Raw genomic sequence first — 26,130 nt, forward strand, 5'->3', positions numbered from 1 at the left:
CATGCGGAGCAACCAAGCCCGTGTGCCACAACTACTGAGCCTGCGCTCTAGAGCCTGTGAGCCACAACTACTGAGCCCGCATGCCACAACTACTGAGCCCGCATGCCACAACTACTGAAGCTCGTGCACCTAGAGCCCGTGCTCCGCAACAAGAGAAGCCACCGCAATGAGAAGCCCGTGCACCGCAACGAAGAGCAGCCCCCGCTCACCGCAACTAGAGAAAGCCCGTGTGCAGCAACGAGGACCCAACGCAGCCAAAAATAATTAATTTAAAAAATAGTACCAACTGAATGGTTTCATTTATATGAAGTTCAAAAGCGGATACAACTAACATATGGGATTAGATAGAGGTTAATTTGGGAAGGAAGGTGGCATAGTGACTGGGAGGAGACATGCAGAGGGGCTTTGGGGGTGCCGGTAATGGTCGAATTCCTGATCTGGGTGGCCATTATACAGGTATGTTCACTGTGTCGTAATTTGTTGACCTGTACACTTAGGATTTGTGCACTTTCCCATAGGTCTGGTATACTTCAATTAAAAAAAAACTCACAGGAAAGGGGGAACTGTTTCAGGGGGATAAAAAAAACAAGGAGGTGGGAAGGGAATAGAAGGCAGATCAAGATTTTACATACAGGTGGATTAGCTGCGGCAAGATGAAAAGGGAGCAGGGAAGACTGTTGAATGGAGCAGGAATTGTTTCCAGCCCCTGACTGAAAACTCTCCAGATACATCAACCTTAATTCCCCACCCATCCCTACACCACCTATTGAAAAACTGATCCTTTGGAAGAAACCCAATGTTTCCTAGTCTAGCAGTTACTTCTGTCTCCAGGCGGAGAGACTCAGTGTTTGTAGCCAAAATTAGAACCCCAGTTTTGACACTGACATTTTCTCTACTAGGTGCTGTGAGACTTCAGGCCCTTGATGCAAATTCCCAGCAGCTAAGCTGGAATAATCCTGAGGACTAGAGTGGGAGGTGAGGAGCTAGGTTGTACACGTTTGCCATCCTTGCCCAAGGGAATCACCTGCCCCTGTTGCTGTGTGTGCTGGGGGGGTGCGTGTACTTCGGAAAGAGGAAGGCGCAGCCAAAAGCTTCATACCCAGCACTGTGTTCTCTCCCCAGGCACTCCTCTACTCCAAAACCCATCCAGGGGTCTAGAGTCATGCTCGAATGCACCCCTTAGCCACTTTCCGGGAGGAAAATGACAGGAAGGAACCACTGGTCACAGGTTCCACTGACAAGAGGGGAAAACCTGGGGGTGGCGGTTCCTTTATGGGGGAGGCGGTTCCTTTATGGGGGAGGTCACACCCCCTGCACAAAAACATCCCCAAAAGAACCTGTACTGAAATTGCGTCAGAGAGGTAGAGATACCCCAGGGAGGAAGTGGCAAACGGCGAAATGGGAACACCCCTCTTTGATCCCATAAGGTGCGTCAGGGAAAGTTGGACTTCGTTTAGGCAGGGACGGAGACATCTCTTCCCATGCTGCCACCAGGATCAGTGGATCAGAGGAAGCCAGGCTACCCCCCCCCCCCCCGCCCCTACCTCAGTTGCTGCGTGTGGGACCACAGCGGTGAGTCTGACCCCTCTTCCCGCCCCTTTCAAGGCTGGGACTTTATTAAGGCCGGTTCTATCAGGCTGAGCCACGCGCTTGGAGGAATGCGGATTCTGGCGGAAGCGCGAGGAGACTAGCCAGCAGGAGAGGAGCTGTGTCCGAGAACAAGGTAGGGACGGTTCTCTCCGGGAACCAAGCGCGGGGTTAAGAGCACGGGGATGGCTGCTTGAGGCCCGGAGGTCAGAGATGGCTGGCTTCACGGGGAGGTTTCCCAGTCTCCCCGGCTCAAGGAAACATTCAAGATGCAGGGATAGACGTGCACAGGCGCACACGGCTTTAAAGAGCGAGGAAAGGTCCCAGCGCGGCGGGGCGGGCCCGAGGGAGGTGGCAAGGCGCCTGGAGCGGGAACCTCAAGCAGCCGGCGGATGGGCGCTGGGACCCGCGAGCCAGCCTCTGGCTCCGGTCACTCCTCGCACTGCGTTTTGCTGGCGCCCCGCCTCCGCGGCTCGAAGCGAAGGAAAGGGGCCAGGCCGAGTCTGAGCCCGCCCCCTCCCCCGCCCCCTATTGGCTGCTGCAGTTGTCCATCCAGAATCTATTTTTGATGGGGGGGGGTGCCACCCAGTCTGCCCCAGATCACGTTTGCCCCCAGCAGCCAACCAGTCGGGCCCAAGTCCCCGGGCAAGAAGCGATTGGGGGCGAGTGAGCTCGGCCCCACGGTCCCCCGTCCGGGTCCCCCAGCCCCCGCCCGGGAGCAAGGCGGTATATCCTGCACTCCCTCCCTGACCACCTCCCCTTCGTGGAAGCGGAGCGGCGGCCTCGCAGTAACGCAGAGGCGAAATGTAGCGAGCCGGGTGTCGCGGCTGGACGCTCGCCTTGGCTGGGGGTGTGGGGGGCACGCCGGAGGCCGAGGAGGACTGCCGAGGAGGAGTGATGAGAAGAGGGGGATCCCTGCACCCCCCAAGACCACGGGTCCCTGCTGCCACACGCCAGGCGCCCCCCTTCCTTCCCAGCGAGGGGCAGGTCAGTCCTGTTGGGTCTAGAGGGTGGGTGGCGAGGGCGGGAGACCTGGAGCGCAGCGCATTTGCAGAGTCTGAATCGGGGAGAGGCGGGAGGGCCACCCAGATACCTCTCCCTCCCGGGGTTTGGGGATACTAAGACGGTCTTTTTTGTCCCCTCCTCAGGGCATCCTGGGTCACTTTTGCTTCTTTCATCCCATGGCCTTAGGCCCATCTGAAGTCTTCGTTACTGGAAGGAGTGGGGTGAGGGACTGGCTTCTCTTCCTTCGAGCCCCCCTTCCAGGTTAGGTGACCTGCCAGGAAGACGGGAGGAGGAGGGAGGGTCAAGTTTTAGCGGACTCAGAAACTTTTCTGGCAAGGGGCAGTGGACTCTCTTGCTCAGAGGTTTCCTCCTGGATCTCTAGTGAGGGTTTTTGAAAGAACCACAGGACAGTGTTTCAGGAGACTGGAAAAGGGAGTCCTGGTGACGTGAGTGACTAGAAAGAGAAAACAGTTCCCATGGGCCAGTTACTGGAGTTTGATCCACCCTTTCCCAAACAGGAGTTGACTAATTGTGTGTGTTTGGAATACTTAAGGACCTATTCATCTTTCCTAGGGAAATTCTCTTTAAATTTATTTTTTACTTGGAGAGCTATTCTGGTGAGCTGGAATAGGGTGGGATCAAGGCCTGGGGATTCCTTTAGGCAAGAAAAGTGGGGCCATTACAGCTAGAGAGACATGCATTTGGGAGCAAGTGCATTTTGGCTTATGCTGCTTTGCTTTTCATTTTGCTTTGTTTTATTTACTTATTTATTTGGATGGTGCTTTTGTTTTTTGTTTTTTGAGAATTACATTATATCCAACTCTCAATAACCCTGGGGAACAGGGTGAACCTAGAGAACTGAAATGTGTGCATAATAACCAGTAGTTTTACCGTCTTTCCCTTCAAACTGAGATAACACCTTTGTCCTATCTGACAAGCTCACAAGGCCAAGAGCAGGGGGAGAGAAGTAGGAACAGAGGCCTGGATCCAAGTCAGTGTCTGAGCTTTCTGTAACACTGTTGACTCTCAAGGGCAGGAGTGGGTAGGCCTCTGGCTCTTGGCCTTGGTCTGGCAGCCTTGCCCCATTGCCCAGGAAGTCCTCCCAGTTGTTGTTTTTTTTTCCTCAGGGGCTGGGGCTGTTAGGGGTCGGGGGACCTTCACTCAGTGATCAAATTCTCCCTGCTTATTTGCCCTGTGTGGCTATAAACAATCACTTTCAACAGCAGGGTGGCTACAGGGAGCTTGTGACTGAATTTGTAACTGACCCCACTGGGAGACCACACCTTAATAATCTTGGGTTCTTAATGGGCATTCAAGAAGGGATCTCCCCCAGGACATCCCTTCCCATCCCCGGTCACTGAGAAGGCAATGCCAGGGTCTCCTGCGCAGCATCTCCCTAATCCCAGGCTGGCCACATCTCATTGCTGTTGACCACCGTGGTGGTCCCTGTGAGGCAGTGGGTTGCCTGTTGGGAACATAGCAGGCATAGTGCCCTCTGGGCATCTAGATGTCACAGGGCAGGAATGGGTGATTTAATGAAAAAAAGGAAGGCAAATAGCAAACTCTTTATGCCTGCCTTGTGGGAGGATTCTCCCAGTAGGAGCTGTCCTTTGCTGTATCGTAACATTCTCTTTTTCTTGTCTTCTTTCTTCATACATAAGGTGTTCCATACAGATTCTTGTGACTTTAAGGACCAGGGATTTGGGAAGGCGCAAGGTCTTCCCAGGAAGGAAGGACATCCCTGGAAAAAAGGAGAGAGACAGCAGACAGTGCCCTGGGACCAGCAGAGCCCAAGGAGCTGTGGGAAGCTGAAGGAGCCCAACCAGAGGCGGGGGAAGGAGCCACAGCCCCAGGCCGAGGCTGCCTTCTGAAAGATCTCAACTCAAGCTACTTTAATGAAAGAAGGGCTACCTCAGAGGGCACCCCAGACTTAGCTGGGCTCTTCTACTCTGGATGGCCCTTGCTCTGAGAAGCCTGCACTGAGAACCAAAGAAGTTGAGAGGCCAGAGAAGCTTCCCCCAAGCACAGCGCTGGCCAGCTGGGTCAGGCTTCTGCACCCCTAGTGGCCGGCTGCAGTCTGGTGAGGAGTTTCTTGCTCCCCTCCAGCTCGTGGCTTCAGTGCTTGATGGGGCTGCCTGTTGGTGGATCAGTTTTTGCAGCACCTGATAGGAGCGGAGAGCCGTGGGAAGAGGTCCCGCGGCGACCAAGCCTGGGTTCACCCCAAGACTAAGTTCTTTCCAGAGTTAGAAAGGGAGAGAAAGCAAACAAAGAGAGAAGAGTTCCCCCCTTCTCCTCCTCCCTTCCCGTCATGTCCTCTAAGCCGGAGCCGAAGGACGTCCACCAGCTGAACGGGACTGGCCCTACTGCCTCACCCTGCCCTTCAGATGGCCCCGGGCGAGAGCCCTTGGCCGGGACCTCAGAGTTCCTGGGGCCTGATGGGGCTGGGGTAGAGGTGGTGGTGATTGAGTCTCGCGCCAACGCCAAGGGGGTTCGGGAGGAGGATGCCCTGCTGGAGAACGGGAGCCAGAGCAATGAAAGTGACGACGTCAGCACAGACCGTGGCCCCGCACCACCCTCCCCGCTCAAGGAGACCTCCTTTTCCATCGGGCTGCAAGTGCTGTTTCCCTTCCTTCTGGCAGGCTTTGGGACTGTGGCTGCCGGCATGGTGCTGGACATCGTACAGGTAGGACCTGGGGAGGGCAGCTCTTGACCCTGAGCCCGGAGCCACCTTTTCCTCCTGGGAAACTGTCTCTTGGAGCTTTTCTTCCACCTCCCTGTCAGAAGCAGCTGCTGTTTCCTGGAGTACTTTTCCCTTTGGATCATGTCCTTGGCTTCTTCTTCGTCTAGTTACTTTCTACAGAAGCCTTGAGGAAGCTCAGTAGTCCCAGGGAGGTGGTCAGGGCAGTATTGCTTAACAGAAGCAGAATTGGTTCCAGAGCTCAGGCTTGGAAGAGGAGAGATGGAATAGGGTTGTTACCTGCCATCCCTCCTGGGCATTTCTGCTGAGCCCAGCTCAGTAGGAGACATTTAGATAGGTCTCCTCTTTATACTTTCTTTTCCCTTTACTTTGGGGTTTCAAGGATACCCACAGGAGAAAGCTCAGTTTCAAGTCTCCCCTTCATCCCCCTGCTGGGCAGGAATTTGTCCAGCTGCCAAGAGGGTCTCAAATTAAGTGGGAAGGTTCTTAAAGGCATTTTGTGTTGCTTGTCTGCCTGTAACCTTGGCAGGATCTTGCTGGGGATCGGGGGTGGGCACATGCTGTCTGATACATGATTTGCGGGGGTGGGGGCGGTGTTGGTGTGATGAGACATAGAAGTGCTAATTGTGTGACATATATGGGGACAAAATATAATCTCTCATGGAATCTCTCAGGAAGACATGGAGTTCAGCATCCCCTCCCCTTTTCCCATCCAACCCTACCAACGATGCATGTGGTAATACAAAGACTCCTGCTGGCAAGTCTCACCAGGCCCTTGTCCCAGGAAACAGCGTGGTTGGTTCTAGGTGGTTCTTTCAATGGTGTCTACCTGGACCACTTTGGCTTGAGTCCTTGGGAGAACACTGCAGCTTTGGTTGCTAATGAGGATGACATTTATGTCATTCCTGCTCTCTCCCCTAACCTGTTATCTGGGGGATTGTTCCTCATGTCAGAAGCTAGGAAGGCGGGCTTTGGATTCCTCCCCCTGGTAGCTGCTCCCTCTAGGGCAGCGAGTGGAGGTAATGGGAGGAGGAGAAATGAGACCAGGGTAGCAGTTCTCCACCTCTTCCATCCCTTTCCTGTGGCCTTGGTTTTCATTCTAAGAGTTTTCCAGTTCTGGTTTGGTGCCTCCAAAGGGTATAGAACCAGGATCTGGTGGTGACCTGGAAAGGGGTTGTTTTCTTTTCTGGATAGTAAGAACGGTAGTGGGGAGCATCTGTTGGCCTCTTCTGTGGGCCCATGAGGTAGGAACCATAACCATCTCCATTGTGTAGATAGGGAACCTGTGGCTCAGAGGGATTAGGTAACTTGTCCCTGGTCATCTGACTCAGAACCTATGCCATTAACCTCTATGGCCTTCACCGTGGCTGTGGTTCGCCAGTTGGTTAAAGACTCTGGGAGGGGTCTGCTCTCTTTGTCTTTCCCCGAAGAACAGCGTAGACTGGAATCGGGAACAGCTGGAGTTACATTCTAAAATGAGCAAAGCACAAAAGTTCTTAGAGGGCCCCTCCCTCCCCCCATCTCACACACTGAAAAGACTTCTGACCCTTGCCCACCTCCACCCCTCACCCATGGTCCTGAGACATTGAGAAACCCAGGTAGGGAATCTTTGGAGCCTGACCAGTGTGCCCACAGAGGGCCAACATTCGCCCTCAGTGTGGCACCTAGGCCCACCCCAAAGCTAAGGTCCAGTTGGTATGGATGACAATGGCTGGTTTGTTCTTGTCCCCGTCCCCCCAGCCTCCTGCCACAGCTGGTCTGGAGCAGGCCCTGCAGATGGCTGCAGTTATATCATGGCAGGGGTGGGAGCAGAAAGATCAGGGACCACAGGGAGATTCTTATTCCATATCTAAGGGGGCAAAAGCGGTGTCTGACAATCTCGGATTCGGGAAAAGCAGGACAATTTCTAAGGATTCACACCGCATTCCCCCTTCACAAGCTAAGATGACCTTCAGTGGGACAGAATCTGGGGCCCTAAGAGGCTGGGGCCATCAGGAGGAGCTGGCCGTAGAGTGTCCCCAGTGTCTCAGAGCAGCTGAGCAGAAGGCCGTGTTGGTACAGATGTCTCCTTGGTCCAGGGCACCCCCCTTTTTTCCCCACTGCTGCAGAAGCCCCAGTCTCTTCCCCAGGCCCATTTCTCTCTCCTCTTATCTGCCCTCCTCACCACTCAGCCTGTAGAACCAGCCTCTGCAGTGAGATAAGGGGCTGGCGTACTGGCCAAAAGTAGGAAAGGTTTAAGTGGACTGCAGTCTGCTGCAACTTCCCCACCGTGGCTGAAAGTTCCCATAGCATTTGGGAAGGAAAGCAGGACTGGGCCCAGTGTTGGAATTGAAGGGGGTTGGGATCTGGGAGCCTCCATGCTGCAGATGCCCTGCCCCACCTCCTGGTTTGGTCCTAGGCGGCTGCAGAGCATCTCACTCCCCTCTTCTGTCAGCCTTTTGAGGGATGGGGGTGGCAGGAGGTGGTGTGCCAACCTTCACTGGAATACCCAGCTGTGTTAAAACAGGTGAGACTCCCAGCTCCTTATCCTGACTCACTCCTCACTTGCTGAGGATCCCAAGGAAAGGAGACACCCCCTCCCCAAAATACCTCCTCCTCTCGCTTTTCTTCCCTGCTGTGTATACAGAAGAGTCTACAAAGATGAAAGTGGATGGCAAGCATGGGCTTAGGGAAGTGGAGTGGGAAAGAAGCGTTCCTCTCATGGCTGGCCTGCCCCCGTGGCTGCTGGCATTCCTCGCTAGGACACTCAGGTTCCACATGTCCACCCATTTTATCACACTTTGTACAGCCCTCTGTACCCGGGTGCTGCCCTGAGGCCCTTCTCCTTGGACACCTAGAGGATGTCTGCAGGTGGCGGGGGAAAGCCTCAGGTGAAGGTTGGGTTTACTCTAATCTGAGCTTGACTTATTCCTCACCCTGAAAGGTAACTCCAGCCCACCTTCCCAGGTTCTCCCACAGCCTGGTTCTCAGAGCTGCTAGGGATCTTAGTCTTCATGTCCTTGACTCCAGCTTTTCCAAGCTGTGACTTTCTTCCCTGCTGCTGTCTCCCTGGAGGGGAAGGCTCAGGGCAGAGCACTCAGAGGCAGGCAGGGGTCTGTCTTTGAGGCCAGAAGAGGTGAGGGATGGAAGAGGCAAGATGGAAGTATCAGGATGAAGTAGCAGCAGGGCCACTGAGGTGTGAGACTTAGGGTGATTGTTCTGAATTGGGATTATTTCTAAGTGTGAAGGGAACTGTCTCATCCCTGAGCCCCAAAATATCAGGGCCCAGTGAGCCCTCACTCCCCTGTATCCATGGACAGAGAAGGAAAGGGAAGAAGAGCTGCATTTCTGAGAAGCAGTGTCGATGTGTTCTGTCCCCACTTCCCTCCAAGTGCTTCCTGGAACGTGCCCTTTTCCATCCCCAGCAGAGCAGGAAGGTGTGGGTGAAGGCTTGGCTGACCGGTTTGACCTCCGGGGCAGGCACTTCCAGCCAGGATGAACAGGATGGGCCTGAATTAGGCCAAAGGAGGAAGGAGAGACACTGTCGGGCCCCTGCCCATTCTACCCACTCCTCACCTCAGGGCAGCCTGCTTCCTGGGCTCTCTCAGAGCCGTGTGTGTGTGTGTGTGTGTGTGTGTGTGTGTGTGTGTGTGTGTGTGTGTACATACATATCAGAGGCTCCCCTGCCTGAGCTGTGTCTTTGAGAGGCTTTGGTGGGTGAAGAAAGTATGTGTGTAGGCATTGGCTACTTTGACCCGAGTGCCAACTCAGGGCGTTGCTGGGTAGGGGCACAGGGGGTGTGAGGTTCCGGGCTGTATCCTGGCTGGCCGGGAAGACTTCTGCATAGGGCTGTCATTGCAGCCGCTGGTTCTCCTTTCCTGTCTGTCCCGAATCTTATCGCTGCTAAAACCCTATCCCTTCTAGGTCCTTGTGTAGTTGAAGGAGAGGGTGCCTGTGAGCTGGGAGATGCAGGGATTTGGGAGTATTTATAGAGGCAGCTGGAGGGGCTTAGCTGAGCTTCATACATTTTTTTTCTTAATCGTAAAGACAAACAATATACCTTACAAACAATTCAGAAAATATTGCTGGCATACACTTGGAGTATTTCTTTCCGTGCTCCTTCACTCTGCCAATAAGTACATATATTTTACATTCGCCTACCTGGAGATCAAAGCTTTTCACAGAGCCTGCGGCTTGGAAGCTGGGAGGGGTAGGTGTTATGCAGTGAGGAGGGGATACGAGGCTGGGCTCTTGAGCGGAGCTTCCAAACCACCCTTATAGGTCAGCCACCCTTATGAGGGGCGGGGAGGGGAGCAGAGAGAATTCTTCGTCTCTGGAGCTGCGTGTCCAGTTGAGGTGAGGGAGGAGGAGGTAGAGCTGAGCACGGCCTTGCCTGCTGGGAGCTGGCGCCCCAGAGCTATGTGCTGGCCTTGTCCAAGAACAACAGTCCCCGAGTTCCTCCAGCGTAGACGGGGCTCACTGGGGCTGCCTTCTCTTTGGGGGCCCAGGGATGAAAAGGGATTTGCATCCCTCCTGGCTCTTCCTGTGGGTGCCTGAAAGCTCAGCAACTGTGGCTGGGGGACAGGCGGTTTCTTTCCCATCCTTAGTTTTCAGAAAGAAGAGCCTTCCCTAAAAAAGTCCTGCGCCTTCCACCAGTGAGGAGCTAGGCCAGGAGCTCAGGTACAGATACGCTCCAGCCCTAGCGAGATGAGCCCTTCCCCTGGGTCCTGATAGGGACTCCCCCTGCCATCAACACCCCACACACACCCACAAAAAGAACTCTAACAGGAAAAGAGAGGTCCTTGCCTTTATAGGACTCCCCAGTGTCCAGCCTCCCCTGGACTCTAATCCTGGCCTTAGCCCCCTCTGATTTCCGTGCTCCTCTTTTTTTTTTAACTGTGGTAACAAACACATAAAATTTATCATCTTAACCATTTTTAATGTATAGTTCAGTGCTGTGAAGTATGTTCACATTGTTGTAAAACAGATCTCCAGAACTTTTTTATCTTGCAAAACTGAAACTCTACACCCATTAAACAAACATGAACTTCCTTTTTCCCCCTCCTCCTAGCCCCTGGTAACGACCATGCTGCTTCTATTTCTAGGAATTTGAATACTTTAGATGCCTCATATAAGTGGAATCATATAATATTTGTCTTTTTGTGACTGGCTTATTTCACTTAATATAATGCCCTTTTTTTTTTTTTTGCTGTTCGCGGGCCTCTCACTGTTGTGGCCTCTCCCGTCGCGGAGCGCAGGCTCCGGACGCGCAGGCTCAGCGGCCATGGCTCACGGGCCCAGCCGCTCCGCGGCACGTGGGATCTTCCAGGACCGGGGCACCCCTGCATCGGCAGGCGGACTCTCAACCACTGCGCCACCAGGGAAGCCCAATATAATGTCCTTAAGGTTCATCCATGTTGTTGCGTGTAACAGGATTTCCTTCCTTTTAGGGCTGAATAATATTCCCTTGTATGTATAGACCATGTTTTGTTTATTCATTCATCTGTCAGTGGACACTTGGGTTGCTTCTACCTCTTGGCTATTGTGAATAATATTGCTATGAACATGGATGTGCAAATATCTCTTCGAGACCCTGCTTTAAGTTATTTTGGGTATATACCAGACGTGAGATCGCTGGATTGTATAGTAGTTCTCTCCTTAATTTTTTAAGGAACTGCCATATTGTTTTCCATAGTGGTTGTACAATTTTACATTCCATCGACAGTGCACAAGTGTTCCAGTTTCTCCACATCCTCACCAACACTTGTTATTTTCTATTTTGTTTTGTTTTTTAATCGTTGCCATCCTAATGAGTATGAGGTGATATCTCATTGTGCGTTTGATTTGCAGCCTTGCTCATCATTAACTATAGAGTTGTCAGTGCTGGAATTGCCTTTAGGGACCATCTGATCTGGTCCCTGAAGTGTACCTTTTATAGTCAAGAGCTCAAGGCCCTTATAACTTGTCGAAGGTACCCCTGCTGGTCTCTGTGGGAGGATGTTGGGGACACAGCATGAGGCCTATCCTTGTGGTCTCTTGTGGGAGACCCACGACTCTCAGTCCAGTGCCTTTGCTCATTAGAGCACTTTGCCTCCTGACCTTGATGCTCTGATCAGCCTGCATACCTCTGTCTGGCCTCCTGACCCCTCCCCTCTCCAAACCTGAAGGCTTTCCATGCTTAAAACAGTTAAAGGCCCGGGGAAAGGAATCCACATTGCCCTGGGGCAACCCAGTCCCAGCCTTTTTTGCAAGTCTTCAGTTTCAACTGCAACTAAAGTAGCTTTCAAATAACCAATCCTGGCTCCTACATTTTTCCTACTTAGCACTAAGGAGTGCAGTGCTCTCTGAACCTCAGTTTCCTCATTCACAATGTGGGATAATAATAGCTCCTACCTCACTGGGTTGTTGATAGGCTATAATGAGAAAATGCACATAGAGCCTTAGGCTGGCACGTGGTGCAGACTTAAAAGATGTTAGCTGAAGAAATAGGTAGGAGAGCCAGGCCTGATGGTCTCAGGGCTGGAATCCCTGTCTCCTGACTCCCAGTCCAGTGCTCTTCCTTGCAGGGGTACACTTACCTTTCCTGACTGAGAGATTGGGGCAGGTCTGTAGGGTGAGAGAATGCAGAGGAGGAATGAAAAACCTCTTGCAGACCAACACTCTGAGGTTTGGGGGCCACGGTGTTAATTCAGAGCCTGTTCTAAAGGAGAGCTGCTGTGGCTGAGGCACAAAGCCCTTGGAGATAGATAGAAACCAAACAAACTCTCTAATCTCCTCAACCCCAGCCCCATGGAGTCCAGTGCTCAACAGCTGAGACAACACCGCTCAAGGCTGAGGCCACAGAGAAACCAGACTGAAGACAATTGGAAGGGGGATCGCAAAGGAGTTCTGGAGTATAAGCCAGCCCGGGGTGACTCAGCTGTGTGGGTCCCTGCCGTCTTCTCCCCCAGCTCCACAAAGCAGGCAGAAGAAGCAGAGACGGACTAGGGCCTCCTGACTGGAAGGGACCCTCCACGTCTCCCCTGTTCTGGGTGGCAGGAGGGGGGGCTTTGTTGTTTGGAGTACCACGGACTTGGTTTGCTTCCAGGGTTCCTGGAGGAAAGGCGTCTGACGTGCTCACTCCCTGCTGATTCCATTTTCTCCTCAAGCCCCTGCTCCCAGACTATCCAGTTGTAACCGAACAAGGGCTCCTGTACCCACAGCACAGAAAGCCAAACTCTGACAGCAGGTTCGCAGCAAAGTAAGGGCTTACTGCAGGGCACCAAGCAAGGGAGTGGGAGACAAGCCTCAGATCCACTCCCACTTGGTCTCTGAGTGAGGGGGATTTAAAGGGGAAGAACAAAGAAGCTGGGGTTAATCATCGTCTTGTGACATTTCTTAATTGTAGTTTTGGGACTCAGAGTTTAAGAGTCTATGGTCTGGTGGTCCATGACCCAAGGGTCTGTTAGCTCATTTTGACCTAGAGAAACAGCCTGAGTGTGTACGTTAATGATGTTATGATTGACCTCAGAAATCTTAGTCACCTGACTCTGGCTGATTGGTGTTCAGTTAGCACAGGATTGAGGTCAGAAGGGACAAGAAAGGGATTAAAGTTTTGGATAAAGACATTAATCATAACCTTGGAACAGGAACTCACTTTTAGGAGGACTCAGTTTCACGTTCAACCTCGATGCCAGCCCTTTGGGGCCCTGAAATGCCTGGGTTCTGTTTTCGCCTTGCAGCACTGGGAAGTCTTCCAGAAAGTGACAGAGGTCTTCATCCTGGTGCCTGCACTGCTGGGGCTTAAGGGGAACCTGGAAATGACCCTGGCATCAAGGCTTTCCACCGCAGTGAGTGTCCTGGCTGGGAGGAATGGGACACACAGAGGACTCGGGGGCAGCACAGAGCCTGACTAGGAGATCACCACAGGCCTTTCTCAACTGTCCAGGTCTGCAGTGTGGGTCTGGGGTGGAAAGGAGTAGGGAGACCCCAGGCCGGTTGTCCTGCCCCTGGGCAGGAGCTCCCTGCCCAGAGTGGTTCCCAGGCTCGGTTTCTGGATGTCCCAGCTATCCTTGGCCTCCTGCCCCACCCCCTGCTTCGCAACCCGCCTCGTGACTGTTTGTGCAGCTTTGACAGGCAAGCATCATGCTGGTGCCTCCACCTGCACAGATGGGGGCCTCCTCTGATCTCCAGCCCTACTCTGCAGCTGGGCAGGAGCAGAGCCAGGCCTTCCCAGCCCCCCTCCAACCCCATTCCCTTTCCCCCATGGCAGGCTGCTCTTCTGTAAGGGAATAGATGAGGAGGGGCTGCTCATCACTCCCACCTCCCCAGACTCTTAGATCGGCCGTCATGGTTCGGAGACTGAACCGGATACAGGCCCCATGGGGTGGGAGGCAGGAAGCAGTACAACTCAGGAGGCCAGGGGAGCCAAGTGACAGGGGTGTCCCTGCACGGCCATGAGCCTGGAGAAGGCAGCAGAGAGAAGTGGCAGCCAGCCTAGCCCTCCCCAACTTGCCCTCCTGGCCTATTCCCATGCCGCCTCACTCCTCCCCAAACATTCTCGTGGCCTCCGTCCTGCACCAGCAGCTGACCTTTCTCCCCTAAGATGGCAAGCTGGCTTCAGAGCCAGGGAAGGATCAGGCCATTTTAACCCATGTGGGAATGAGCTGCCCAGGTGAGCAGGGCAGAGCATGGAATCGGCCTCTGCTCAGTGGCCGTCCTGAGAGGAGGGGAGAAGAGGAGGCTGCCTTGGGAGCCCCCTTCCCAACCCTAGCCAGAGGCAGGAGCTGAAGGCTCTTTTGCTCCTTCCCTCTCACCCCAGCCCCTCGACCCTGCTTCACTTTCCCTGGGGGGTCATGTCCTGGTCCCAGAGTCTTAGGTCACATGCACTGCCTGCTGATCCAGGCAAGGTCCTAACGGATGGAGCTGCAGGCCTTTTCCAGCCTGCAGGGAGCTCCAGCTCTGGACAAGGGAACTCCAGACCCTTGTCCTCCCTCTCCCAGGCCAACATCGGGCACATGGACACACCCAAGGAGCTCTGGCGGTTGATCACTGGGAATATGGCCCTCATCCAGGTAAGAGAGCAGGGACCAGAGACGGCGGGGCTAAGCTTCCTCCCTGGTCAGGAATTTGAAAGGCTTAAGTCAGCCCCGGCCGACTCCTGAGTAAAGCTCCAGCATCCTGCTGAACTGGCTTCTCCCGAAGGGACTCCAGGAGGTAACCAGGTTTCCCAGGAAAACAGCCAAGATGGGGCGGACCCCAGTATCTCCACTGTCAGTTCTTGGCTTCCGGTGGTGCAGAGGGCTTGTGTCCCCACAGATCAGACTCAGGAGGAGACTCGGGAGTGCTGCAGGTCCTTGACTGCTGTTGTCCCATCTCCCCATGAGGCCACACAGGTTCTGAACTGGGAGTCTTCCCCGTTGAGTCCCAGGCCTTGTGTCTGGACCGAAGTCTCAGGCTCTTTTGAACCTCCCCCAATCCCCAGAGGAACACTCATTCAGCCAGTAACATGTCCTGGGTTCCTGCAGGGTGCACTACCCAGTACTTGTGTCTGGTGTGAAACTAAATAAATAAAGACATCATTCCAGCCTGGGAGGACTGGACAGACCAGCCCCGCCTGCCTCCTGGGGCTGCTGAGGGCAGGAAGAGGTCTTTTAAGTGCTCAGTGACCTCAGCTAAGACACGCTCTGCTCTCCGAGTTACCACTCCCCTCCTCAGGTGCAGGCCACGGTGGTGGGCTTCCTGGCGTCCATCGCAGCCGTTGTCTTTGGCTGGATCCCTGACGGCCACTTCAGTATCCCACATGCCTTCCTGCTCTGTGCCAGCAGCGTGGCCACGGCCTTCATTGCCTCCCTGGTACTGGGTAAGGAAGGGAAGGGAGGGGCAGGGGTGTAGGAAGGGCTGCCCCAGGGGTGTCAACTAAACCTCCAGTCTCTCTTTTTGTTGGTTGATACCCCATTATCTCTTCTTACCCTGCCTGGCCCCTCTCCTTCCTCCCCAGGCATGATCATGATTGGAGTCATCATTGGCTCTCGCAAGATTGGAATCAACCCAGACAATGTGGCCACGCCCATTGCTGCCAGCCTGGGAGACCTCATCACCTTGGCACTGCTCTCAGGCATCAGCTGGGGACTCTACCTGGAGCAGGGTGAGGCTGAGGCAATCAAGGGTGTGACCAGGGTGGACTCCTGGGTGGGATTGGGAGAGATGGTAGTGGGCTTGCACATGTGTAAGGATTTCTTCTATGTTCTTAACTATTTGGTTGGAGCACAGTTTGTAATAACTCCCTGCCTTAGAGAGGTGAGGCTAAGTACTTATCTCACATTCATGCAGGCAGCAGGCGCAGGGGTGAGAGTATTTGAGAAATATGCTTGGTGCTGTATATTCTCACTTACCTTGGCGGGGTAAGGGGGAAAGGGCAAAGGAAAGGAACTAGAGGCTGGAATCTGCTTGCAAAATGAAGAAGAAGAGGGGAGATAGGGATTTCTGGGGAATCTAAGCAAGAAACCTAGGATCTGGTCTGTGCCCCTAATAAGTTCAATGTCTGAGGAGGTTTCACCTTGGTGACCTTATCTACAAATGGTTTCACCTTCCTTATCTACAAATGGAAAAGGCTGGCCCCATCCACCTCCCGGGTTTACAGTGAGCATCAAATGAGGTAATACATTTACTGGCATTTAGTGTGGTGTTACTGTTGATCAGTTGGGGCATTTGCAGGCTGAGCCAGGGGGAGGCTGGGAGCAGGGAGCCGCAGTGCTCACCTCCCTCCCATCTCTGCCTCTCTTAGATGTCTGGCAATATATCTACCCCCTGGTGTGTGCCTTCTTCGTGGCCCTGCTGCCTGTCTGGGTGGTGCTGGCTCGACGGAGCCCAGCCACAAGGGAGGTGTTGTACTCAGGCTGGGAGCCTGTCATCATTGCCATGGCCATCAGCAGGTAGGCTCGGGCTCTTGATGCCCACCCTCCCCCTCCCCCTCCCTTCCACAGACTCACTTTTAAGCCCCAGAAAGAGGAAGTGCGGCACAGACCCTAGAAATGCCTTCAACACTGGATCAGTCACATGTCCTTCCGGTGCAAGTGACAGAAGCCATCTGAAATGGGTTTCATTAGAAAGCAGAACACACTGGCTTAGAGAACTAAAGAGGCACAGCTGGATTCAGGGACATAAATGATATCATTAGGGCCCCAGTATTCTCCATGTCTCAGCTCTGCTTTTCTCTGTGTTGGCCTGCAGCTTCAGGTTTGCACTTCCTTACGCTTACTGATTCCAGCAGGGATTCTTTCTCTCAACGATTCTGCAGGGTCCCATTATAGAATGTCATTGGCTGTCATCCAGTCATGTGGCTATCCCCGAACCAATCACTGTGGCCTTAGGGATGTGCCGCTCTGATTGGATGGGCCTGGGGCCTCACCATCATTGGAGCAGTGTCACTCGAACCACAGTGACTGAGTTTGAGAGAGGTGGTTCCCTGAGGAAAAGCCCAGCACTGTTACCAGAAGGGGAAATCATACTGAGCAGGCAGAACAGCAGGCCGCTCCTCTAGCCAACTTGGGAGGTGGGTAAAGGAGACAGCTGCCTGCCCCAGCTTGCTCCGGGTGCTGCGCCAGTGTGTATGTCAGGAGCATCAGCTGGTCTGGCAAGGGGAGGCGAGGACTGGAAGGACAAGGGACTCCTGGGAGCCACCTTGCTGCCCACGTCCAGATGGACCTGTACCTCTCATCCCGAGGTCCGGAACAGAAGCCTTCAGTGGTCTTTGTGTCTTGTCTTTGTGTCTGTGTAGTGTGGGAGGCCTCATCTTGGACAAGACTGTCTCAGACCCCAACTTTGCAGGGATGGCTGTCTTCACACCTGTGATTAATGGTGAGGTATTGGCGTTAGCTGCCTAGGGGAAAGAAGAGGGCGGGATCAGAGGATTTAGGGGGCTTTGTATCAGTCAGGCTTCTAGCAGGCAAGAGAGTCCAGCTCAGATAGTTCACGACTTGAACTGCTACTTGAAACTGTTACTGGAACCAGCGCATGAGCATTGCGTGCCTGGGTCCACGCTAGAGCTTTGGAGAGGGGCTGAGCCAGGCAGGGCCTTGTCCCCTCGGCTGTGTCTGACCGCAGGTGTACACTCTGCATTGATGGAGAAGGCAGGCTCCCTGAGTCTGCAGATCCACCTGTGTCCCTTCCTGCACTTTCAGCCGTGTTAGGAGTACGTGGGACTGCCACCTTTCCATAGCATGGGGGATGGGAGGAGCCTGGAAGACTCCCTGGAAGGAAGGGTGTCTTTGTCTTCCTTCTTAGTGTCTCACTCTTTTCCTGGGGTCTGGTGAATGGGTCGTGCCCTCCCCACTCCCCACCCCCACGTCTCAGGTCTTATGTGTCTCCGCAGGTGTTGGGGGCAATCTGGTGGCTGTGCAGGCCAGCCGCATCTCCACCTTCCTCCACATGAACGGAATGCCAGGGGAGAACTCTGGGCAAGCCCCTCGCCGCTGCCCCAGCCCTTGTACCACCTTCTTCAGTCCCGGTAATGCCAGAGTCCCCACCTCCTAGGTTCACTCCATCACTTCAGAAACAGCTGGGGCCTGCATATGTAGGTTCTCCTTCTCTGTTGGGCTGTATGTACCAGCTGTTCTGGAGGGCAGAACCCAGGCAGGAAGGCTGTCCTTTCCTGGGTCACCCTGGGGGCTGGGGACCATGGGATGGAGACATAGAGATAGTCAGCTGTCTGCTGCCCTGGAGTGTAGCGTGGTACCTCCTGACTTTGAAAGGCCTCTTGGAGCCCGTTCTCCTCCTCCCCTCCTCCTCACACCATCTCTCCCCTGGTTCCAGATGTGAATTCTCGCTCGGCCCGGGTCCTCTTTCTCCTCGTGGTCCCAGGACATCTGGTGTTCCTCTACACCATCAGCTGTATGCAGGGCGGGCACACCACTCTTACACTCATCTTCATCGTCTTCTACATGACAGCTGCACTGCTCCAGGTACGGACCGGCAGGGGCACGGGGGCGGGGACCAGGGCTGCCCTGCATGGATGGGAGGGGAGGTCCAGGCTTGGCCCAGAAAGAGTCTTCCAACTCTTTCTCTGTGACTGTGTGGCCGGTAAACACTGGACAGGGGCTCAGGAGAACAGGCTGTAGTTCCAGCAAAGTCACTAACATGCTGGGTGACTTTTGCTCAGTCATTTTACGTCTCTGAGGCTCAGTGATACATTTGTAAATTGAGAGGAGTGGACCAGAGGTGGTGGACTTCAGGCAGGTGCCACCCCCTCTAGCCTGGCCACACAGCTCCATGTGGTTCTGTTCACATGCTGGGGTTCCTTGGGAGATTTCATTTGAATAAAGGGTTTCACAGCTTGAAAACGTGTCAAAAGCACTGCACTAGATAATCTGTTGGATCCCATCCAACCTTGCCATTCTGTAATACTAGGATACTTTCTCCCTGGCTTTTTATTACCTTTTTTTCAACTTTTTGTTCTGAAATAATTATATATTCTCAAGAAGTTGCCCCCCAAAATGCAGAGAGATCCCATGTACCGATCACCCAGTTCCCTGCAGTGGTAACATCTTGCATAATTATAGCACAACATCAAAACCAGGAAATCAGTGTTGGTACAATGCACAACGCTATTCAGATTGCACCAGTTTTAACATGCACTCGTGTGTGTGTGTGTGTGTGTGTGTGTGTGTGTGTGTGTGTGTGGTTCTATGCAATTCTATCACGTGTACATTCATGCAACCACCACCACAGTCGAGATACAGAACAGTTCCATCACCACAAGCCTCCCTTATGCAACCCCCTTATAACCAAACTCACCCTTAGTATCACATTTTCAATTTCTACAGATTTGCTTTTTGAATAGGTAATAACAGTCACATAGTTCAAAAAATTTGTAAGGTTCATAGTGAAACCTCAGTGAAAAGTCTTTTCTCTGCTTTTTCCAGCCATCCAGTTCTGTTCCTCACAGGTCATTGGTGTTATCTGTTTCTTTTTTTTTTTTTTGAAGTATAGTTGATTTACAGTGTTGTGTTAGTTTCTGGTGTACAGCAAAGTGACTCAGTTTTATATATACATATACATATATATATACACACATATATATATAAAAGAATGAATATATATATATAAGAATATATATATATAAGAATATATATATATAAGAATATATATATATAAGAATATATATATATAAGAATATATATATTCTTTTCCATTATGGTTTATTACAAGATGCTGAATATAGTTTCCTATGCTATACAGTAGGACCTTGTTGTTTATATCTGTTTCTTATGTATCCTTCAAGTTTATTCTATATTTATGCAAGCAAACATACATATTTTTCTTATTTTCCTCCTTTTTTTTAAATGCACATGTAGCACACTATAGTGCTGTCCACACCCTGCTTTTTTCACTTAACAATTTATCTTAGAGATCATTCCACACCCATATGTGAAGAACAGAACACCCTGATTTTTATGGCTGCATTCTCTCCTGTTGCATAGACGTGCCATAGTTTCATTTAACCAGTCCCCTATTGATAAGCCCTTATCCATAACTCCAACCCCTCATCCCCAACTTTAGAAATGTTGTGTGTTAAGACATCCTAGCAAGGGCTGGGCCAACCACATGCAGTTTCCCCGCGGCAGTTACCCAAGTTGCCACGTCCCATTGTGAGTTGGGGTGAAGCACACTCGGTGGGAAAAGGGAAGGTGTGTGTACCGAGGGTCTGTGGCTGGAGGGTAGCCCTTGGCCACGTCGGGAAGGATGGGCCCTGCTTCATTCCCCATTGTGAACACGCTGGGGGACACTCTCACCTCTACTGTCTTCTCTAGCCTGTGCAGGGCCGGAGCATGGCACTTGATCCCCTCTAAAGGTTCTTCCTGATCCCCTCACTGCCCCCTCCCAGCCATATGTCCCAGGGCCTGCTGGGGAGGCTGGAATGTGGGGACAGCTGTCGCCATTCCCTTCGTGGGACACGTCCCGAAGTCCTTCTGGCCACGCTCTTTATTTGGGATGCTTCTGCAGCTGCTGGCCAGGGTGTGAAGTTATGGGGGGCTGGCCCTCACCCAGGGCTGGGGCCAGGGCCACAGGAGTCCAAAGCAGCCGTGTGTGGGGCAAGGTGGAACGTGAAGGTGCTAGAACTGTAACCTCTGGCTTCCTTGGAGAGAAGACAGGAGAGCAACCAGGTTTGCCTAAAAATAGGTATCACTTCTGGCTTCTGGATCCCCCAGTGGCCCTGGTTCCGGCATCTGAGCCCCTCAGGGCAGAATTTGCATACCACAGTATTTACAAAGTACAGTCAGGAGTAAAACCTCCCAAATGACTGTGTTGGAGCTTTACCGTTAGAAACCGTTTCATTCTCACGCAGATGCAGTCATTTGGGGATCCCCAAATGTCAGGAATCATGCAGACTATATCAAAGATGCAGGCCAGCCCACTCCACCAGAATATTTTAGACCGAGTTCATCACCAGCTTAAAAGTGCGTGTGAATCTTGTTAAAATGCAGATTCCGATTTAGGAGATCCAGCGTGAGGCCTGAGATGCTGCATTTTTCAGAAGCTCCCAGCTGTTGTTGATGCTACCGTTCCTGGGCCCACTAGCAAGGTTCTAATCTAGATCATTCTTAATTTTCTGTAGTAATGGAAGAAAAGCAAGGGCACAGATAAATCAAAGCAGCAGATAATCCAAAACGTCTTTTGAATTGGTATGCACTGTCTGCTTTGTATTTAGCCGACTCATTCTTAATTCTGTTTTGCTAGGACTAATGTTAAAATAAACTTGCATTCTCTGAGCCCACAACAGCAGAATGGGAAGGGTCAGGAGGAAGGCAGCTTGGGATAATCAACTGTTACTCAGACAGCTGTGCCGGCAGCAGCCTCAAACGCCGTCCTTATTCCACTCTGCTCTGAGGACAAATCCCTGTATGAAAGGCAAACTCCAACCCCCAGCCCCCTGCTGGGCTCCCAAAGAGGCCAACATGGCAAGAATTGGAGTGACCTGAGGATAGGATGACCCAGAATTAGAGGCAAGAGGGCTGAATTCCTGCAACCAGTGGGATGTCAATTAGGAAGCCTCTTGTTTAGTAAATTTGGGAGCAGAATGTAATGCTGATGTGGGAAACTCCACAGAGTAGGGGCCTCTTCCTTCCCAAAGAACTTGAATTACTCCTGTCATCTGTTCAAGGTGGTCACTGTGGGGTGAAGGAACATAGAGGGGTTGCTGGGGCAGAGAGACGAGCTGTCCCAGCTTAAGGACTGTGGATAGTCAAGCCTTGTGATGCAATGAATGGGTTGATGGCATGGCCTCTGTCTCCCCCTGGAGAGAGGGGATGGCTGCAGGCTGGGCCCTTCTGTTTCTCCAGGTGCTGATTCTCCTGTACATCGCAGACTGGATGGTGCACTGGATGTGGGGCCGGGGCCTGGACCCGGACAACTTCTCCATCCCGTACTTGACAGCCCTGGGGGACCTGCTTGGCACTGGGCTCCTAGCACTCAGCTTCCATGTCCTCTGGCTCATTGGGGACCGAGACACGGATGTCGGGGACTAAGCCTGGTCACTCGGCCTTCTCTCCACCTCTCTGCACTTTCTGTGTGAAATTTTTTTTTGGTTTCTCTTCCCCCACCCCACCCCACCCCACTCGACACTCCCACCTCTTTCTAGGACTTCACTTTGATACCGAATTCTCATTATTTTCAATGGGAATTTTTATACATTGAGCCAAGTTTGTAGAGCAAGAATTCAGGCAGGACAGATGGACTGAGATGAATAGTACAAGTAGATTTTTGAGACAATCACCAAGTGCAATTTCATGGTGGGTGCCTCCAGGTGAAGTGGATTGGGGCAGGGGTTTCCATCTGGGATCTGGGGACATTTGGTTTAGCTTTAGCAAACTCAGCCTCTGTGAGTGGGCTCTGGTTTGGGGGGTTTGTCTTTGTTTTCTTTTTTTTCTTTTCGGTTGAACAGAGGGATAAATGTCACTCTCCCTTCCCCTCCCACACACACATACTTTTTCTAGAAATGGACCAACTTCAAAGCACTAAGCAGGAGACAGATGCTCCTGGCCCCAAATAATCCTAGCCCTATTCTCTACCCTGCTCTCAAAAAGAATGAGGTGAACTCCTTAAATTGTGTACATGCTCCTTACCCAATTGCCTGATAAATACCACCAGCCCCCTCCCTTTGATCTTCTTTCCAATTGATTGTCTCATTCAGGAAGATATGAGCAGTGGCCTGGTCTCCCTGTTGACCCATGTCTACCCATAGTTTGCCAAGATCTACATCCTCCCTGGGCCCAGAGAACTGATTATCTCTGTTCAACCTTTATCTCTAAATGCTTCTAATCACGACCTTTACCAGAGCTTGCCAGGTTGGGTTCCAAGATTAGGGACGGAGGATGGGTATGTGAAAAATGGTTGGGAGGTTGAGGGCAACCAGGGGTATTTCACTGCTGCTGTTCTCCTGAAGACATAATCACGTGGTCACCTTAGACCCTGTCACTTCCTGAAATCGCTCATTCTTTCATGCCATGGAGGTCAGTTTTCCTCTCTCTTGGCTTCTGCCCACATTCATCATTCATTCACTCATTCATTCATTCAGCAAATACACAGCCTCCCCAAGAGCAGGTCTTCTGCAGGCACGGTCTGAAACATTTGTTGAGCACTGTCTGTTGAGTACCTACTACGTGTCAGGTCCTGTTTACACAGGCACTGACTAGCCAGCAGTAAGGGAAACACAGTTCTAACCTCGCCTCGTTCCTAGATATAAAGGCCATGTGCCCTTTTCAATCCGGCAGAGAGTTTCCTTGCTGTATTTCCATCTTTGTCACCGAGCCAGCTTCCGCCTCTAGATTCCACTCCTGGATCCCACTTGTGCACAACACTGACCACGGCTAGAGCCCCTAGCCCCATTGCTCAGCCACTGCTGATTTCCCTAAACCCCCCTTCCTCACCCTCCCTTCCCCCCATCTCCTCACCAGCCACGCAAAAGAGGATTCAGAACTAGAAGGCTGGATATCAACCAACTGCTTCCACTTTTCTCTGCCCAGCACAAGACTGGGAGAACACTGGAGTCTCTGCACCTCCCCCACACGTTACCGTGAACAGATCAGGATTCTGTTGTCCACACTCACATGTACAAATCTGGGCGTTTGGATGCAGGTTTTTTTCTAGCCTGTCTATCCACAGCTTTCCCTTAAGCCCTCCGCTCTGTAGCCTAAAGGGCCCCTCTCCAGGGGAAGGCTAGGCAGTGACCCTGACTTTTACCACTACCATGCCTCATCCCAGGAACTTGCCCTTTACTTCCAGAGACTTTCCTCTCCCTCCATTTCCACCCAGGCCACCTTCCAGAGCCTAGAACTTTAGAATTGGAATCATAGAGGTTATCTAGCTGGGGTTGTGTCCAGCAGAGTTTATTAACACCAGCCTGGCCTTGTTTCTGCTCTTCCTCAGGCCTTCTTTCGTCTTGTCTTCCACCTCCAAACCCATTTGCACACAGACTCTTATACAGGCACCAAAACCAACTCTTCCGCCCCTGAGGCCGTGCCCCTCTGGTGTGGGCCACCCCTGCCCCAGTCACTCACCGCTTCCTCATCTCTGGAGTTCAGCCAGGCTGCCCTGGGGGATTCTGGAGTGTCCTTTGCCACAAAAGCAAGAAGGTAGGCGTGCCCCAACCCCTGAGTGTGTGAGCAGAGGGAGGACTGCGGGGTGAGAGGGAAAGAAAATGGACTTCATGACTTTCGTGGAAGATCCATTTCTTTTCCCCCGATTGCACAAACTGCATGGACTTGTGGCCTGGCTGTGAGGAGCAACATTGGTTTACGCTTCTATCCTTAAAAAGTTACAGAACTGTGTCCTATGACAATTATTTATAGTGACTATAACTGAATTGACAAATGTCAACGTAACTGATAAATTATATTTGGTAAAATAAAGAGGACGTTTATTTAGGTGGCTGGTGGTTCCTGTGTGTCTCATCAAAAAGCAGCTTCCACTGCTGCTTTGGGCCCCCTCTGTAGTCCCACCCCCTCCTCGCACAGAAGTGGAAAGGGGCCAGAGTGCGACAAGAAATATTTCTTAAATACAGAGATGCGTGATAGAAAACATCAGCCATTTATTGAGAAGCAATCAGTGCTGCTCTGGGACATATTCCAGAAGCCTTACTCTGTCCTTGCTCTCCACACACTGACTCAGCCTCGGTTGGGGTATTGTGCAAAGGGTGCAAGCACCTATGGGTTAAGATTCCTTCCTGCCAGAGGTTTATAATCTGCTTGGGTCAAATAATAATAGCCATTCTTTGCTGAGCCCTTGCACATGCTTTCACTGTGCTCAACCCTGTAAACTCTTAGCAATTTACAATTGACTGCAAAGGGTTTGGAGTCAGGCGTGAATTCAAATCCCAGATCGTCTGCGTTGATCTGTGTGACCTTGAGCAGACCATTTACCCTCTGAGCTTCAGTTTCCTCATCTGTACTAATACGTATTTCCTAGGGTTGTTAAGCAACTTCAGTAAGATAATTGACATAAAGGACTAGACACTGTGCCTGGCATACACTAAACCCCAACATACTAGTCAACTCTGAAGTGAGGGGGAGGTGGGCCAATGACTAGGCAATGTCAATACTATGACCATAGGGGTAACCCGAGGGTTGCTGGGGAGCAGGCAGACGGAAAGGACACCTAACCAAGTCTTGAGGGGCAGGGAAGTCTTAGAGGAAGCCAACAAGAATAGGAGCAGCATGTAGGAGGAGAGAACCGTCCTGGAGAGGAAACAGTAAGCTAAGCAGAGAAGTGAGCCTGGTGCTTTGGGGAACTACAAATGGTTCGCATGACTGGGGGTGGTTTGCAGGGCAGGGGGTGATAACACAACCCTCTGAGACACGCACACGTTTGTGACGAAGCAGCTTTTCTGAGATGGCAGATAGGGAAGGGTAGAGTCACGGTGCAGTCCCACCCAGATCTGTCTGACGCCAAAGCCTCTGCTGGGAACCACTGCCCGAGCAGGACACGCTCCCCCAAGGATCCTTGACAATGGTATAAAGCAGACAGTGCTGAGCATTGCCCAGCTTGGTGATCAGCCCTTTTTTCTGAGATATAATTGACAAAGTTGTAATATATTTAAAGTATATAATGTGATTTAATATATGAGTACATTGTGAAAGGATTCCCCCCATTGAGTTAAGTAACACATCTATCACGTCACATAATTACCCTTTTTTTTCTAGTGAAAACATTTAAGAAATCAGCCTTTTATAACGGGCCTGGACTCTGGGACTAACTCTTCAAAGCAGTAATATGTTAGTAAGGCCATTAAGGGTTAGTAGAAAGAGGATAATTGCTTGTTAATTATTATTTGTATAATATTTAATATATAGTATATTATACTCTGTGATATACTTTTAAATAATAGCCTCATTCAACTGCAATATTATCTCTCAAAACTTTGCAAAAAAGATATTATCACCATTTTACAGGCAAGAAACTGAGGCCCAGAGAGGTTAAGTGTCTTGCCCAAGGTCATAGATTCACACCCAGGATTCTCTCAGCCCGGTGCCTTCCCACCATGCCTGGAGCCAGATGAAAGAGGTGTCCAAGGTGTACCTGTATAGAGAACATTAAAACGTACTGAAATGGTCAAAAATATGGTGCCTGTTATCTGTTTTGCCCTTGAGACACCTTGTATTGCTGTAAAATGATAATTGTCTACAGAAATAGACAATATCTTCCAGTGGACATTTAAAAACAAGCCTCCCAGGCGCCAGCCTATCCCTGATGATATTTTTGCAACATAATTACAGGCAACACCACCAACCCTGAGATCAGTCAGCTGACAGTCTCCTGAAATCCCGCTGTCTCCGGCTAAAATTCAGTAACTGAGCAATCACAGTATAGTGCTGTTTAGTGCAGTA

The 26,130-nt window shown here is 51.7% G+C and overlaps 1 protein-coding gene across 5 annotated transcripts; it reads left to right on the forward strand.

Moving 5' to 3' along the window:
* Nucleotides 1–1,645: 1,645 nt before the first annotated feature.
* On the forward strand, nucleotides 1,646–25,857 carry SLC41A1 (solute carrier family 41 member 1). 5 transcript variants are annotated; one of them, XR_004351928.1, is made up of 12 exons: nucleotides 2,189–2,574; nucleotides 4,254–5,275; nucleotides 12,991–13,098; nucleotides 14,251–14,322; nucleotides 14,966–15,110; nucleotides 15,249–15,395; nucleotides 16,035–16,182; nucleotides 17,028–17,107; nucleotides 17,622–17,756; nucleotides 18,062–18,210; nucleotides 21,589–23,880; nucleotides 25,696–25,857. XR_004351928.1 is itself a non-coding variant. In XM_032646988.1 (12 exons), the coding sequence occupies exons 2-11, from the start codon at nucleotides 4,901–4,903 to the stop codon at nucleotides 21,772–21,774; spliced, it is 1,545 nt and encodes a 514-aa protein (XP_032502879.1). In that variant the 5' UTR covers nucleotides 2,189–2,574; nucleotides 4,254–4,900; the 3' UTR covers nucleotides 21,775–21,817; nucleotides 23,675–24,172. The 5 variants fall into 5 exon arrangements, 4 of the variants coding, with proteins under 4 accessions (XP_032502888.1, XP_032502873.1, XP_032502879.1 ...); XM_032646988.1 differs by lacking the exon at nucleotides 25,696–25,857 and having other exon boundaries at nucleotides 21,589–21,817; nucleotides 23,675–24,172; XM_032646982.1 differs by lacking the exons at nucleotides 2,189–2,574; nucleotides 25,696–25,857 and adding an exon at nucleotides 1,647–1,723 and having other exon boundaries at nucleotides 21,589–24,172.
* Nucleotides 25,858–26,130: the final 273 nt, after the last annotated feature.

Source organism: Phocoena sinus, chromosome 1 (assembly GCF_008692025.1).
Source record: "Phocoena sinus isolate mPhoSin1 chromosome 1, mPhoSin1.pri, whole genome shotgun sequence".
NCBI classification, from domain to species: domain Eukaryota; kingdom Metazoa; phylum Chordata; class Mammalia; order Artiodactyla; family Phocoenidae; genus Phocoena; species Phocoena sinus.